This window comes from Pygoscelis adeliae, unplaced genomic scaffold (genome assembly GCF_000699105.1).
Source record: "Pygoscelis adeliae isolate BGI_AS28 unplaced genomic scaffold, ASM69910v1 Scaffold103, whole genome shotgun sequence".
In the NCBI taxonomy this organism is placed as follows: Eukaryota; Metazoa; Chordata; class Aves; order Sphenisciformes; family Spheniscidae; genus Pygoscelis; species Pygoscelis adeliae.
This window is the reverse complement of record NW_008824723.1, coordinates 5,636,037-5,651,587: the sequence shown is the minus strand read 5'-3', so window position 1 is coordinate 5,651,587 and position 15,551 is coordinate 5,636,037. Positions and strand designations below refer to the sequence as shown.

At 43.8% G+C, this 15,551-nt stretch overlaps 1 protein-coding gene across 1 annotated transcript in view; it reads left to right on the top strand.

Moving 5' to 3' along the window:
- The window catches only part of ST3GAL1 (ST3 beta-galactoside alpha-2,3-sialyltransferase 1), a 22,219-nt gene extending 6,999 nt beyond the window's left edge, over nucleotides 1–15,220 (top strand). The window contains exons 2-6 of the mRNA XM_009323367.1: nucleotides 3,191–3,387; nucleotides 6,550–6,729; nucleotides 10,682–10,727; nucleotides 12,728–12,847; nucleotides 14,717–15,220. Coding sequence (XP_009321642.1) covers nucleotides 3,191–3,387; nucleotides 6,550–6,729; nucleotides 10,682–10,727; nucleotides 12,728–12,847; nucleotides 14,717–14,890 — 717 coding nt within the window. The 3' untranslated portion in view covers nucleotides 14,891–15,220. The remainder of the gene's footprint in view (nucleotides 1–3,190; nucleotides 3,388–6,549; nucleotides 6,730–10,681; nucleotides 10,728–12,727; nucleotides 12,848–14,716) is intronic.
- The last annotated feature ends 331 nt before the right edge of the window (nucleotides 15,221–15,551 follow it).

Sequence of the window (15,551 nt, the reverse complement as noted above, 5' to 3'; positions counted from 1 at the left end):
CCCCCCCCCCCCCCTTGCTTTTTTTAAATAAGAGGATGCAAAACCAGCTAGTAAACTTCTGTGTGTGAAGTGGGGAGTTTCTAAGGCTGGGAGGACACGGTAGTTTGTCTTCCCTGTAAAGATGATTACGAAACTTCTCCATCTGGACTTTCAATTATAGTTTTTAACAACCTAAGGTGAAGAGTTGACTCTCAAGTGCCAGACAAATATTTTGTGGAGTGGAGCTGGAGTGTTAAGTGACCTAGTGATATTTTATATGTGGACACAAGGTGGGTTAAGATGCATTTTGGACTTGGGCAAGAGGTTAAGTTGCATCATTAGACACAGCTGTTCCTTGCACAGACTTCTAAGAAAAGCAGCCACTTCACTTAGGACACAGGGGTCAGGTATTTCAGTTTATTAACTCCACTTCTAGCAGCTATATCCATACACATATCACTGGCACACATCTACAGCACCTGGAGGCAGGATGCTGTCCCAGCAGAGCCACATGGCACTGACATGGCTCTGCCTTGCACAGCATGGACAGACTTTCACCCAGTGCTTTTGTTGATTTATGGGAAAGGCCAGACTGATGGGAGCCTGTTAAAAAAAAAAAGACAACATTACTCAAAAAAAAGGACAAAAATTTGGTGTGGGAAAGTGAGCTATAATTGGTTTGTAATTGTGATGCTATTAAAATGGTCTTTTTCAAGAAGTCAAGTAAACATTGTGCAATAAGGAACTGGCTGCACATTAAGTCTGAACTTTTAAAAACTATCTGCCTTGGAGTTAACCAGCTTCATTGCCTGCTCTGCTCTGTTTTGCTAAAATGTCAAAGACTAACCAATGCTGACTGAAGATTAGGCCTGAAAAGTGTAGTCCAATCAGGTAATCACTGAGGAAATTAAAACAGAGCACTTTTAATGAGTTAAGGATGGATGTCTTATTGTATGGATGTTCAACACACAGTGCAATAAGGTCATCATCATATTTAACATCACTGAGGGAATCTCTAAGGTAAGTAATAATCTGCTGTGGAAATTGTGTACAACCGAGGGATCGTAGGGCAATGGTGTCCTGCTCTCTGGCTGGTCTTGGTGCCCATGTTTTAACTTGGTTGCTATAGAGTTACTCTAGACTGATAGCAGCATAACAGAAAGAAAAGGCAGATCCCTGTTCTGTGTAAATGGAGGTGCCTATCCATGATAATGTTTCTTACCATTTTAATGCATCAAACGGAAGTCAATACTCCAGGTCCTTTCCTTTACTGATGCTATCGTTCTGGCTGAAAAGGCAATTTAACTTAAAAAGGGGGCTCAGGTACTTAGAATTTTCTGAAAATTACCTTCCTCATCTGAATTTGCTCAGACAAAACCAGTTCAAGAATAGGTTTTTGGTTTTTTTTCCCCAGAATAACTATGTTCTTAAAAATGCTTTGGTGCATTTTTGGTGGTTTTCCCTTTCATTTCTTAAAGACAGTTAATGTCAGTTCACCTTTACAGAGAGAGAGTATACATGGGTGTATGCACATATGTGTTCAAAAAAGTCAAAGTAAGTTCCTTTTTAAAAAAAGGTTGGATTTTTCTACATTATACACCTGATACTACACCCTAAGACATCTATGAAGCCTCCGTTTATTTTGAAGGCTGCAGGCTTTCTAACATTAAATGTTTTTCATATATTCAGAGTAAAAACAGGTTAGATTGGATTCATAAAGAATACACAAGAGTTCAGATATGTGAACATGTGTTTGTAGCATCACACACAAATTTAGAAGAAGATAACCTTTTTCACTTAAATAATTGAGCCATTCACTGAAGAGTGACATACATGTTAATAATGGCAGTGCTTGCCTGGGCATCCTAATTACCTTGCATCCTAATCACCTTGTGCAGTCCATATATGAGTATATAGGCTAGCAAGGATTAGCAGGAAGCTTAAGTCGAAGTATGCAATATTTCTTTGTCTTCTTTGTTTCAAGTTCTTGGCCCCAATGTTGTCTTCTAGCTCTGAGCTCCACAGACCTGTTGTTCAATTCAGTGCAAATAAGGTTGCTTTACAGGTCTGCAAAGAGAAAGCATGACATTTAAACAAAAATTACAGTGATACATCTGTTTGTGTTTGTGTGTAAGAGAGAGAGATAGCAGGACAAATTAACAGTTCCTGGTGCAGTCGAGGGAAATGCATTGGAAACTAAAGCCAAATTACCCCAGGCCATTGCTGGGAGTCGTGGGAAAAGGTGTTTCTCCTCCCTCCCTCCCTGTCTCTCCTTGCCCTGGGCTGCCAGAGCAAGGGCAGAGTCTTTTGGCACATTTTGTGTTAGGAACCATTCTCCCATTGTGAACTTGCAAGCAAGCGGCACTGTGAGGGTGGGCAATGCTTTTTGTGAGCCTGCCAGCACTCCCAACCCCTTTAGTAGCCCTCAGAGAGCAAAGCCCCAAAAAGGGAGTGTCTGTCCATCACCTGCCCTGCACCTTGCCTGTACCTTTCTGATCCAGCCATTGTTTCCACCATGCACCACAGAGCTGCTACAAAAGAGTTTCCCTCCATGGCAACAGACACAATGACCAAGGTCCGGGTGGTTTTCTTCATCCTGGAGAATGTTTTAGATTATTTTATGTCTCCAACCCTCAGGGCTAACTCTACTTTACTGTGGTATCCTATTGCCCTGGCAGCTGGTTCTTCCACAGTCCAGAACAGCAGCAATAAGACCTCCCACCCCCACTTCTGGCATATGCCAAAAGTTGTGCAAGGGGTGTCAGCCACTTCTGTGCTCCATCAGGTTCCCTGAGACTCTTCTGTCCTTCCTAGGAGGGGTGAAAGAAATCTTATACACGTCCTAACAAGATATTTGGCCCAAGGTGTGATTAGACTTATAGGCACCAGAAGAACACTTATGCTGCTAAGGTCAGCCGTGGGGAAAATGCATAATCTGTTCCACCATGGCTAGATATAGACTGAGGAGGTGAGGGAATCGAAGGAAAAGGAAGAGAAAAGGAGAGCCAAGTTAAAAAAGTTAATGGGAAGGGATTTTCCACTTTTTTTTTCACACTTCTGCTCCCAACTCGAAGCCTTGTAACAGATGCTGCAGGAGACAGTGTCTGCAGGTAGATGCAAGAATGGTCTTTGAGAAGACATCTGAAGCTATGTCTTGCTCACAGAAAAGCTAGCTATATTGGTAACCTGGAGTAATTTCTCTCCCTAACAGAAATTGCAAGGAGAGAAAACTCCGAAGAATATTAATGCTACTCTCAGTGAATTGTTTGGGATCATTCCCGGGGATGGGGATCCACTGCAGGAGCGAGGCACTTACATGTGCAGACGGTGCGCCGTCGTGGGCAACTCTGGGAACCTTCTGCAGTCTCGGTATGGCCAAGATATTGACTCCCATGACTTTGTGCTCAGGTGAGTAGGCACCACCTTGGCTCAAGATGTCTCTGTTGTTTAAGATTCACTGGTATTTGGGGGGGGCAAGTGAGCAAACAAGATTTCAGGGGCTATCTAGTGAAATCTGGTACTTCGGTCAAATCTAAGTTCCAGGGATGTGAACTATGTGTCTTGGAGATATGACCTCATGGTTTAGTTTGGAAAAACACATGAATAGGTGTTGATACTGTAGCTTGTTCTGCACTATCCATAATTGCCTGTGTTAAAAAACATAGCTGAAAAAACCTGCAGTTTTGAGTAAAAGTTATTTCTGCAGCTAGTACTCACAAGTCATCTTTTACACACTTAATTGGCTGTATCAGATTTGACTTTCTTGCACTGGTTCATTCTTAAGCAATAGTGGGGTGGGAAAGCCAAAGTCACTTTGCAGTGGACAGGAGACAACTGGTTGGCCACAGCTACTTTGTAAAGGGTCACATTGCCTCTTCCTTTCGAGGCAATGAAGGTTGGCTATTTATCCCACTGAAACGCAAGCGGGAACTAGGTAAGCAGAGCTAATCACCCACAGGGCAGCCAAGATACCTGGGCTGACTAAGTTCATCTCCAAATGCGTTGTCCAGCTTTCACACCGCAGCTGCCAGTACAGCACAATTTGGGGAGCAACGCAGGCCCTGGAAGGGAGGGATTGCTATTGAAAATACAACATGTGGGACTATACTCTCAGAAACAACATAACCTTTAGCAGGAAGCGGTGAACTGAAGTCAAGAGTGAATCAGCAGAAGATTAGCACTATTTGAACTCTTAAACCACCTTAGGCCACTTGGCTTCCAGTGTGGCTTGGACACACTGTAGCGTCTTTAGATGACATCTAAATGTTCACAATAAATCGTTTCAGGAGTGGCTTCCTTCAGCTGCACACCTTGCCCTCTGCCAAAAGTACCTTCCCAAAGGCAGAGGCAGCCAACCTGGTCTTCAGATCCACAAAAGGAAGTGAAGAGCCCTCAACGTTAATCCTGCACGTTGCAAATGTGAGGCAGCTGAGGTGCATTTATGCTTAACTCCGTGTCCCTCGCTATGGAGACAGCCCCGTTCCTGTGTGGACTTTCTTATCTTGCCTGGCCTGCGTTTCCAGATTCATGCAGAAAAGGCTTTGCTAGACTCAAAGGCAACTTTTTTGAGTAGTAACTAGAGTAGCACACTCGGATGCGGGTTTCTGCTCTGAGGCATAACCTTTGCCGTAGCCGTGCATCCCTGGCAAGGGAGAAACTCTCAATGATTTGAAATTGAACCTTCCAGGCTCTGATTTCTATTTTAGGGATCTCAAGCCAGATTTGAAGAGATGGCACAAGTTTTTAGGATTCACTGTGGAAACTTGTGCAGAGAAGCTGACTCCTCTGTGTGTTAATCCACCAAACAAAGTCTCTGGTGACCTGATATTCACTTGCACATGCTCTGTCAATACAGCCAAGTGCGGGGAAAAGCCCGGGAGTCTAAGGGGACACCTTTCCTTCCAAACACTGTGTTCCAGCCCACTTTTATTTGTTTCTATCTACTTCCATGACAGAAAGAAATTCCTGCTTGGTCCTTCCTGCTCAGACTGGGTGTGACTGCTGCCTTCTGGCATGCTGCCCAGGCAGCCCCACCACAGATGGTGGTGAAAGTACATAGACTGAGGGCATGGTGTGAGTAACATAACTAAGGTGCTACCCTTGGCTTTGTCCTGACAGAACCCCCCATATTTCATATCTCAGACTGACTTATCTCAAGATAAAATACAGTCAATCTCATGCTTTACTGAGTATTTCTACACAGTACAATGCAGGTCGCTGGCAGGGAAGAGGCTAACTCAATAACAAGTCCTCACAGGCTGGCAGGATAGTCTGCCAATGCTAAAAACTCCCCTTGAGAGAGTTAACTAATTCACCTGGGGGCAGCACTGCAATAACACTGCCTGGCATAGACTTGATAAACAGATTTTACCTCCCCTGTTATCAGTGACCAGGACAACGTTTTGTCTGGCAATGTACAATGCTCATCATCATCTTGTCAGCTACAGCCTTCCTTGTCCTCCCCTCACTTCTGCCAGGAGCTGAGCTAATGTCTCTGCAGGATACTCTACTGGGCTACAGAGAAACCCCATTCTGCTCAGAGCCAGCTTGGGGTTTTCTCCATGGTGTTTCACGGCAGCGTGGATTCATGCAAGGTCAGTCAGAGCCACTTTGGGGATCTCTAATCTGCATTACGCTGCACCATGGAAACACGCAAATCTCTACTAGCAGTGAGCTAATTGGGAATTGCTGATGTGTTCCCAGATTTGCTTTCAGGAGGGAACACATGCGTAGAGGTGTTTCTGCAGTCCTGAGTTCAGAAGCCCCTCTGTTCCCTGGTCACTGATACGCCCAACGTAAAGTAGCCCTGTTTGGCCAACACATTTTCACTGAGCCCTGGTGGGCCCTGGGCAGATCTCCATGCACTGACCCCAGGGTTACTGAAAGCACACCACGTGTGGGCGGAGTGACCCTAGGTAGATGTATCGAAGTTGAGGGACATACTACAAAGTAAGATTTGAGTAAATGAAGTGGCAGCAGTAGGGCCGGGATTTGTCACTGTGGCTTTGGTGCCTTTTCGTGGGAGGACCATAAGAAATACTTGCTGCTTCTTATCACACATAACATGGTTTGTTACCTTGACCCTAGACATCCAAATACACCTGTACAGATGGGGGAATGAAACTGCAAGAAGTCAAGCTAATGGACTTCAGGGCAATATTTTTCTCACCTACTGGAGGCTTCAGCTTTAGGATGAAAGGAGATGCGTCCTCATAGACTCACTGCTCTTTTGACCAGCTCTCTGCTGACTGTAAAGGGAACCGAGGGATGTGCTCAGAGATACTCTTGCTTGGCAGAAACTCTCATTCAGTCCAAGGAATACCACACTAAAGCTGAGCTTTCATTTACTTTTAATTTATCCACTATGGGTGATGGCCATTTCAGCCCGCTTGAGGACCACTACACACTGTCAAGGCTGTCTGAAGACCCTGCATACAGCACTCTCCTTAGCCATGGGAGCATTTTCCTGCCACCTCAAGCAAATGATTTAGGAGAGAATCACACATGTTTGTACCTACCTAATTCCTCTCCCACTTCCTCACTCTCTCACGTGTTAATTTTGGGCTGCAGAATGAACCGTGCTCCCACTACTGGCTACGAATCAGATGTTGGGAGCAAGACCACTCACCACTTCATTTACCCCGAGAGCTACAAAGAACTGGAAGAAAACGTGAGCATGATCCTGATCCCCTTCAAAACTCTGGACCTGCGCTGGGTTGTGACCGCTCTCACCACAGGCACAATCAACTTGTGAGTAAGGACAGCCCTGAGTGAGCAGGCTGAAGGGGTGGGAGCCCCCACATGTTGCTGTAGGACAGAAAAGCCCATGCTGGGCAAACCCCTGCTTCTGAGGGATTTCCCTTCTAAGGCCTAGGGGAGCTTTACAGACCCTCTCAGGTCAGGGTTCAATCCTGAACACTTGTTTTCTAGGAAAAGCTTAATGTTATGGTGCAGTCTTTGAGGTGAAGATGCAGATCCAGCTCTTCACAGCCCCACACAGTGGTCTCAGAGAAATGAAAGGGGGACTTTTGCTGCTGGAGGTGGCCAGTTTGAGCAGTGGCTTCCTGGGCTTTGGGGTTCAGTGCCTCATTTTGGGCTTCTGTTCATCCTTCCTCCTCTCCAGTCCCTTGGGAGTACAGCGGGTGCAGCCAGCATGCCCGTACCCAGACGTACCCATCAGAAAGCCTTCTGCAGAGTCAGGTGTTTGGTGGGTTATTATTTCAGCAGTGGTCTTAGACACCTGGATTATCCCACCTAAGACGCTTGGGTGGCCAAGTGGTCCTCCAACATATATTATGCCATTTGCAGAAGAGGACAAGGAGGCAGAGAGGAATGTGCAGACTGCTCACAGAAGGCAGTAAGAACAGAAGCAAACTGGGACACTTAGTCCCCCATCCACAGCATCCTCCCCTGGACAGGATGGTCAGGAGTTCTCTCTGTCTTTCCTGGTGGAAGGTGATTGAGAACTGTGCAGAGGAGACACCATTGTTTCGTGTGTCACCTGTGTGCCTTAGCTTTAAATTAACATGTTTTACCTGGCAATTATGTGCCACACTGTTATTTATTCTCCATTTCTTCTTTGTACTTTCAGAAGTAAATGTTGTCCTGCTTAATACATTTATGGCAGCACTAGAATTAGAAATCTGAACAAAACACGTGTTTCTTCTGGATGCCTGCTAGCAGATTCTCTCCCTTCCTATAAGCTGGCTTTTCCTAATCCAGAGAATGAAATACATGACATTTGTACTGTGTGTGAAGTTATCTGCTGGATGTAAAGCCACAGCCTGGTGGGATTGCTCGGTGGCGCCTTGCTACACATAGACAGCAACAGCAGATCAGATTACTTTATTCCAGAGAGAAGTATTTCAAAACTTGTCAACTTTTTTCCCAATTTCAGGGTCTCAGAAGATTAAAAACTTGTAAAAATATGTCCCTGTTGACTGGGAATAAGACCCGCTTCTCATTTTTAAGGAAAACTTTTAGATGGGACAACAAATGGAGTTTTATTTCTTCTTTTCTTTTTCTTTTCTCTCTTTGCAAATGCATTTTAGATTCTTTTCACTTCTTATTAAGAATCTCTTAACTTGTAACAAATCTGGTTTAGTGTCTTTTTACCTTTTTTGCCACCAGCACTTAGTATATACAGTCATAAGTTGTCTTGAAAAAATCCATCTTCAGGACACACTCATATCTCGGAAAAATCAGCCACTTAGACAATTGGCTTAAAAATATCACCTTTTTTGCAAAGCTTAGGTTTTTTTTCCTTTAGAAGCTGTATTGATTAAAAAGATTGAGAACCTCTACCCTTAATCCTGGATCCAAATCCTCTCAGAAGCAATGGAAAGCTCCCAGCTGCCTTCAGTGGCCTTTGAATGAAGCCCCTTGCTGCATCTTTGTCAAATCCATGCCTGCACTAGGAAGAGGTGCTCACAGAGGGCCAGTTGCTGCCATCGTCACCCATCTGTGTTTCCATCACTGTCACTGCTCTGTGCCCAGATTGCAAAGCTGTTCATTATTTTTTGTCGAGTATTTACCTTCAGAAGTGGCAGCAAGTGGGTTGCAGCGGTAAAGTTGAATGAGCCCTTAGCCTGTCAGGAAGATATAACTGGTTGACTACAAGGCAGTCACAGCACATCAAAAGAAAAACATATTTGCTTAATAAATTACAGGATATATTATATATTTATAATTAGATTGTATACATGGACTTGGTAAGCATCTGGTATAAATTAGCATGTGAGTATTTAACCCCATGAAAGAAATACCAGTATTTTAAGATTTTTGCCATACTCAAAGAAGGGAAATTGCATAATTAATAAGCTGGCACATGCTGGAGCAATAAAACCAGAAAATCATAAGCACACAAATCATAGCAATACATTTAACATAATTTTAGGCTAGCAGAATAAACCTATGAGCATGCATTAAACACACAATGATGTTAGATACAGTGTATAAATTGTTGATTGTACATTAGTAAAGGGGAGAAAGCATCAAATAAAAATAAAACCCATCTGAAATTCGGTATTTTAGAAGAGAAGAAATAATCACCTTAGTGCACTCATAGTTAAAAAAGATAAGCATCCTGTATTATGGTTCAAAAGAAAAGCCAAAGTGCAGATGGCCTTAATATTAGATTGAATCGATAGCTGAACGATTCTCTCAGACATGTCCCATTTGATTGTATGAAGTGACAGCAGGACTTGGGTGTTGCTTCTGAAAAAATGAAATATCCCATGATTAAAATAACTAACGTCATCTGACAAGGGCTACAGTAGTATCCTGGTTGGATTAGAGCTGTCTGCAAATACTGTCTTGAATATTGCACAGTGTTCACTTTGGTCTTCTACTGTACCTGCCTAGATGTCCATGAAATATGGCCCTCTTGATTCCTCCACATCACCTTTTCAGAAAAGACTGGCTGTTTATTTATATAATAATGAGGAGATTTTACCAGCAAAGCAGCCCTTTATGTGATCCTTATGGGATCACCAAGCCTACTTCTACCGACTTTGCTAACCAAGGTCAGGCATGGGAAGCAGACGCAAGGGCAGATTTGCTGAGGGCAGATTAAGAAGTCTGCATGGGTGTCTCTTTCCCCATTAGCATCTTGTGCCACATCTCGGGGGGGTGGGAGTGGAACCCATCTGTCACATCTTTCACTGCATCCAGGCTGGAGCAGGGATCTAACGTCAGGGATGCCCAGAAGTACCTGAGGAGATGAGGACATTGCTGGGTCACCACCAGTTTGGGAAGATTAGATTAATGTTTCAAAGTGCTGATGATGCATGGTTCAAAGAGAAATAAAACATTAATCACAGGAACCCTGTTGTTACCAAAAATCAAGCAAAAACATTTAGACTGAACTAATGGAAGATTTTGGTGATTTATCACAACCCATCTAAAAAGTATGCAGGGTACATTTTGGGATATAGTCCAGTTACAAGGCCGGTTCAGAATTTTCTCACTTGAAACAAAGTCGGGGAGATTTTTTTTTTACAGCACTCATGATGAGCACAATGCCAGCATGCACTGTGCATGAGATATGGGGAAGAAAAGATTTTTTTTTTGTTTTCAAGACATGACTCGTGATTTCGACCCAGTCATAAGGTATGACTTGAAAGTTTTATGCTGGGAACTGCAGGAAGCCTTCAGCATCTCCCTGGGGAGGAGGGGAATAGCTTGCTGGTGAGGGGCTGTGTACTGGGAATGCCAGAGTCGCACGTAACCACAGAAATTAACTCTTCCTACCACCTACTCTGAAAATCGTGCAGTAGCTTCAAGTATTAGGAGGGGAAAAGTCTCCCCCTGGTGGGAAAAGGCTTTTCTGCCATGAAATTAAATGGAAAGCCCTTCCCGTCATCAAAGTGCAAAGACTGCAACAGTCATGGGCTCCTCATAATATTAACTTTACAATATATTGTCAACTAAATCTTTGGTGTCCTACTGTCAATAATTAGCTTGAAAATTCAAAAATGTAATGGCTTCCTATAAACTTGCTTCAGTGACACCTCAGGTCTTTTCATGCTGTATTACTTAATTGCAGCCTCATTTTCCAACAATTTCTTGAATTTATTGCTTTCAAATAATTTGAATATATTCCTGTACATGAAGAATATTCTTTCTTTCTTTGGAAATACAGGAAAATATTAATATGTTGGGCTTTTACTAATCTTGGTGGTGTTTTTTTTTCTTCTAACAGCACATATATTCCAGTTCCACGGAAAATCAAAGTCAAAAAAGAAAAGGTGAGCAATGCTGAGTCAGTGGAGAATTCAAGATGGTATCAATGACTCTTGGGGAAGGCTCTTAGCCCACAGCTGTAATAACTGCCTGTACCGAATTAAACAAGCCTGGAGACTGGGCTCAGGCCAAATCCATGCTGGTTTTGTCCCAAGTGTATTAATACTCTCACAGGCAATGTTCAAGCAAGGTTTGCAGGATAGCGCAGACCAAGGAATATTCTCTGTTTTGCACAGAGACAGAATTGAGCAATGTAGACACGATCTGTGCCATGCCACTTCTCCCATCCATAGTGTGGATGTGTAGAAGGCAATCGGCCAGGGGACCCCACTTTCTGAGAAGGTTGAAGAAAGATGGACAAACCTGGTGCCCACCCTACAGCAGTCAGAATAGAGTCCAACCCATGCATACTGACTCATTGTCCAAGTATGTTGTGGTTTAATAGACATGCCCTACTGCTGGAGGCAGGATTTCCCCTGGGGCAGGATGGTCATGCCTACGTCGCACCTTTCGCCACCGTGCAAAGACTTTTGTTGTTGTAGCTGCATGGACATAACCAAGGCAGGCTATGTAGGGACAGGTAAAAGACGCTTCCTCTTCCACAGACCTTCCAGCAAAATAAAAGTTTTATTCTCTCAGCCTTTGGAGAGGCTGATTTTCAGAGAAGCTCAGGCTCCTAATGTCTCAAGGGCTGGTAAAGTATGACGTTAGCCCCAGAGCATTAAAATTACAGGTTAATGCACATGTCCTTCTTTCAGGAGGCCAGGTTTTGCCAAAGGCTTCAAATGAGACCTTTAACCAGTATCAGTTTATATCCCTGTGCTTCAAACCATGGACCTCTGGGGGTATTAAATAATCACTTATCACTCATCCCTACCTGTTATGAGGAACACGTTAACCTCTGCAAAACCCTTGTGAGATGCACTACGGCAGGTTGTTAAACTCACGTCACAGTTGAGTAGCACCAGCCCAGGGTATGGCTGGCCATATGCAGCAGCTTCCCAAGCAGGGAGATGTGAAGGTTGTATTTCTTCCCACGAAATGCAAAACACCCTGTGAGAAGCGATTACACACAGATACAATACCAGCAATTAACCTCTGACTTTGAAAAAGGAAAAGCCCTGCAGCTAACCAGATAGCACTGAAACGCTGTCACTCTAATTACAAATGCAGCATGGAGGGAAAAGCCTCTCTTTGCCTGATTCAGGGAACGGGGTTGAAACCAAGGGCTCCCACCAGTCCTTGGATTTACTGTACACTCAGGGCTGATCTTAAGTGCTCTGTCTCCATTAGATGGCCTCATAATTTCACCAGGAGGTAACCAAATGCACTTTATGTCTTTAGAAAAAAAAAAAAAAGCATAGAAAAATAAGATGTTTGGGAAACAGGAGAAATGCAGCTGATGCAACCTGATAGGCTTCCTGATAGTTTATACCTGACCCCTGGTTTCCTTAGATCTGTACCTATAGAGATACAAAGACATGGTTGGCGTATTGTGCAGAAGATGCTGTTGCTCCTACGTTCCCACCCAAATTACAGATGGACTCAATGATCTTAAGGGTCTTTTCCAACCTAAGTGATTCTATGATTCTATGAAATCTGGCATGGCATCTTACCCTTGCCTTGCTTAGGCCTCCAACTCCCCAGAGCTCACCTGCGTTACAGCAGGACGCTGCAGGGAGAGCTGAATGCCTAATTTTCTTCTCACTTGTGCCATTTCATACCCACTGGTTTCAGTAGGAATCACCCAGGATTTACATCAGTGTAAGCAGATGGGGTATCAAGACCAAGAAAGGAATATTCATGTGTAATTGCAAATGGGAAATATTCTTGAATGCACTTAACTATGGGACTTTATTTTTCCCTTTCACCCGCCCTCAGGGAATAACTAATATTCCTTTCTCCCCCACTCCCCTACCCCAGTGTCCTTTAGGGATTACATGCTACTGTTGGTTTTTTTCCCAGGGTATTTTACTAATGAGCCTTTCTCTCCAATTTTACCTAGATCCTGGTTTATAATCCAGCTTTTATGAAATACGTCTATGAAAACTGGCTCCAGCATCATGGGAGATACCCCTCCACAGGCCTTCTGTCTTTGATATTTGCACTCCACGTATGCGATGAGGTCTGGCTATGTTTGGATATATGGATAAAAAATCGGGACATTTCACACTGAAGTGCCAGGAACATGCCCTGACCACTCACTCAGTCTTTATTTCCCTGTCTCCATCTTCTCTGCTGTTTGCTTCTTCAAATAGATGTAGAGTCCTCAGTAACATGTAGATACGCTCAACTGAGTGACTGATTTTTTTAATGTCAGCAAGTGGTAGGGTTTAAGATGCATTCTAGGGCAATATAATTCAACATAAATAATGAGATTCCACTTGGCATTAAAAGACATCTAAATATGGATGATGTCCATGCCCATTTTGTTAGTGGAAGTCCAAATTATATTTTGTCTCACTGTTTAGGCACCTAGAGCCATTGGTGTTGCCCTGGGCATGCCCTCTGCCTCCAGCTGCCAGACCAGAAAAGTACGAATCTCTTGGCCTTGTTTGATATCTGCCTGCCTTGAGTAGATGTATTGAGTACCCAAGGGCATCTCAAATGGCACTTATGTTTGGGTAACTGCATTGAGGTAATATCTGTCTAATCAGTGGAGCCAAGAGGCTGATTCAGCAAACCAACCTCCTGGTAAGACATCAGGGGAGCAGGATCACTCCCTGGTTTCCAGTGACTGCTACCTGAATCGCCACTGACTGTAATGGATGCTCAGGCACCTCCATTTGGATATCTAAATCTTAAACATAATCCCCTGAAGAACTTTGATGATCAGCTCTTACATAAGCCAATTTGGGGAGTGCAGATGGTCTATTTTCAAACCCAAGCGTGTGGGTTTGTAGGTTATGGTAAATGCCTCTGCTCCAGCAGTTACTTGAGGAAAATCCCTGACTTGAGTGATATGAGGTGCTCCTAGGTGATAGGAGACTTAGCTAGTTACTGTAAGGCCAGGTCTGCTCTACAAAATCCTGCAAGAATGGGCTTGTCAGCATGCGGGATAAAAATCACTATGCTGGCAAAATCCTTGGCCTGGACACAGGTCTGCTGATGAAAGGGAACTTTTGTCACCTAGGCCTGTGGTGCTCGGAGAAGTGATGGAAATACTCCTAATGATGCTGGCAGAAACTGTACCATAGTCAAGGCAGATAGGATGGGTGGCTCGGGTGGAGCCTGTTTTCTGGTAAGCAGGCAATGAGCAAGGCTCTGACGTTATCAAAAATAACTTAAAATGAGCTCATATTTGGGTGGGTCCAGATGTGGATGGGTTAGGGCACTTGTTTTGTGGGCTATGACCCTTTCAAACCCAGCCATATCGCCACTCTCAGTTTAAATAAGTCAACTGTGATGTTTGGACTTTTATCACCAGAGGAGACAGGCATAGCCATCGATAAATGAGCCGTTGGGAGAGGAAAGGCCATAGGAGTATACACACAAAGAACATCATGTCCATCTGCCTCTGAAGTGACTGCAAATGTCATACAATTATGCATATAGTGGGGGTTCACATGGGTCATCATTTGGAAGACTAGGAGCAAACCCAAAATTTTTCCACTCTTTGTGGCCTTAATCAGCTAAAGAGGAGATTTCCATCCCAAGCCACTGACCTCCTGGGGTCAAACATCACGCTTAGGGGACAGGAATGTGTTTTTCATATTGCTAAACAAGAATTCATGGACAGAAATTTCCTTTTCTGTCTGGGTTCAGGTATGGTGGTGGTCTCAGCATATCTTAGGATATAATGTCCCTTGAGTAGGCCTTGGGTCGTTACCCTGTGGTTGCATCATCTCATGCAGCGGAATAGCTTGGCACACCACCGAGGTCCTCAAGTGCTGCTGCCTATAGATAAACTGAGAATCAAGAGAGTTTCTTCAACATTTCAGATGAAGACCAATTGCTTTCCAGGCCGTAACACTAGTTCTCTCTTACTTCCTAGGTGAATGTGTATGGTTTTGGAGCAGACAGCAAAGGACACTGGCATCATTACTGGGAAAACAACGCTTCAGCTGGGGCTTTCCGGAAGACAGGCGTCCATGATGGGGATTTTGAGTTCAATGTAACTTTGACTCTTGCTTCCATTGAAAAAATAAATTTTTTCAAGGGCAGATGACCCTTGCCGTGGGGAGAAGTGGGGGCTGCAATTTCCAACATGCAGCAGAACAAAACTCGGTGAAGATGATCTGGGCACCCAGCAGGTTTGAATGCGTGAACCTGCAGTGGATTTGGAGCGTCTCACTGCTGCAATGCTCACCACAGGGAGCTCGGCTGAGGACCGGCTTCCACGCTGCATGTGATTTCCTATCTACAGATAGCTGGCGACTACCAATCAGTTGTGGGAACAAATGAATCTCTGCTTAGGCTTTACGGCTTGATTCTTGAATTACTGATGAAAGATCTGCCTGTTGCAATTAGGGGAAACCTGGGCACAGGAACTGCTGTTTGTGTGTGTGTTCTTTCCTCGAGTAAGGCAGGAGATCCTTGAAGAAGAGTGAAAATAACTTCTGGGACTTGAGACCCGCTAGGGCAGCTGTGAACATCATAGTAAGGATTACCTCAAAGAAATGAATTCACTTCTGCTGTTCATCTTCTTTTTGAACTGTCTCTTCTGTTTCCTCTATTACTTCTGGTTTCATGATGTATTAAGCAAAAACATGATGAAGTTGCCTGGAGTAGCAAATTTTTCAGCCATTGCCTCATTCTGCATTAATAGCATCTAGAAAATATGGATCAAATCATCTCTGATCATATATTATTTAATATTGCTTCCTATA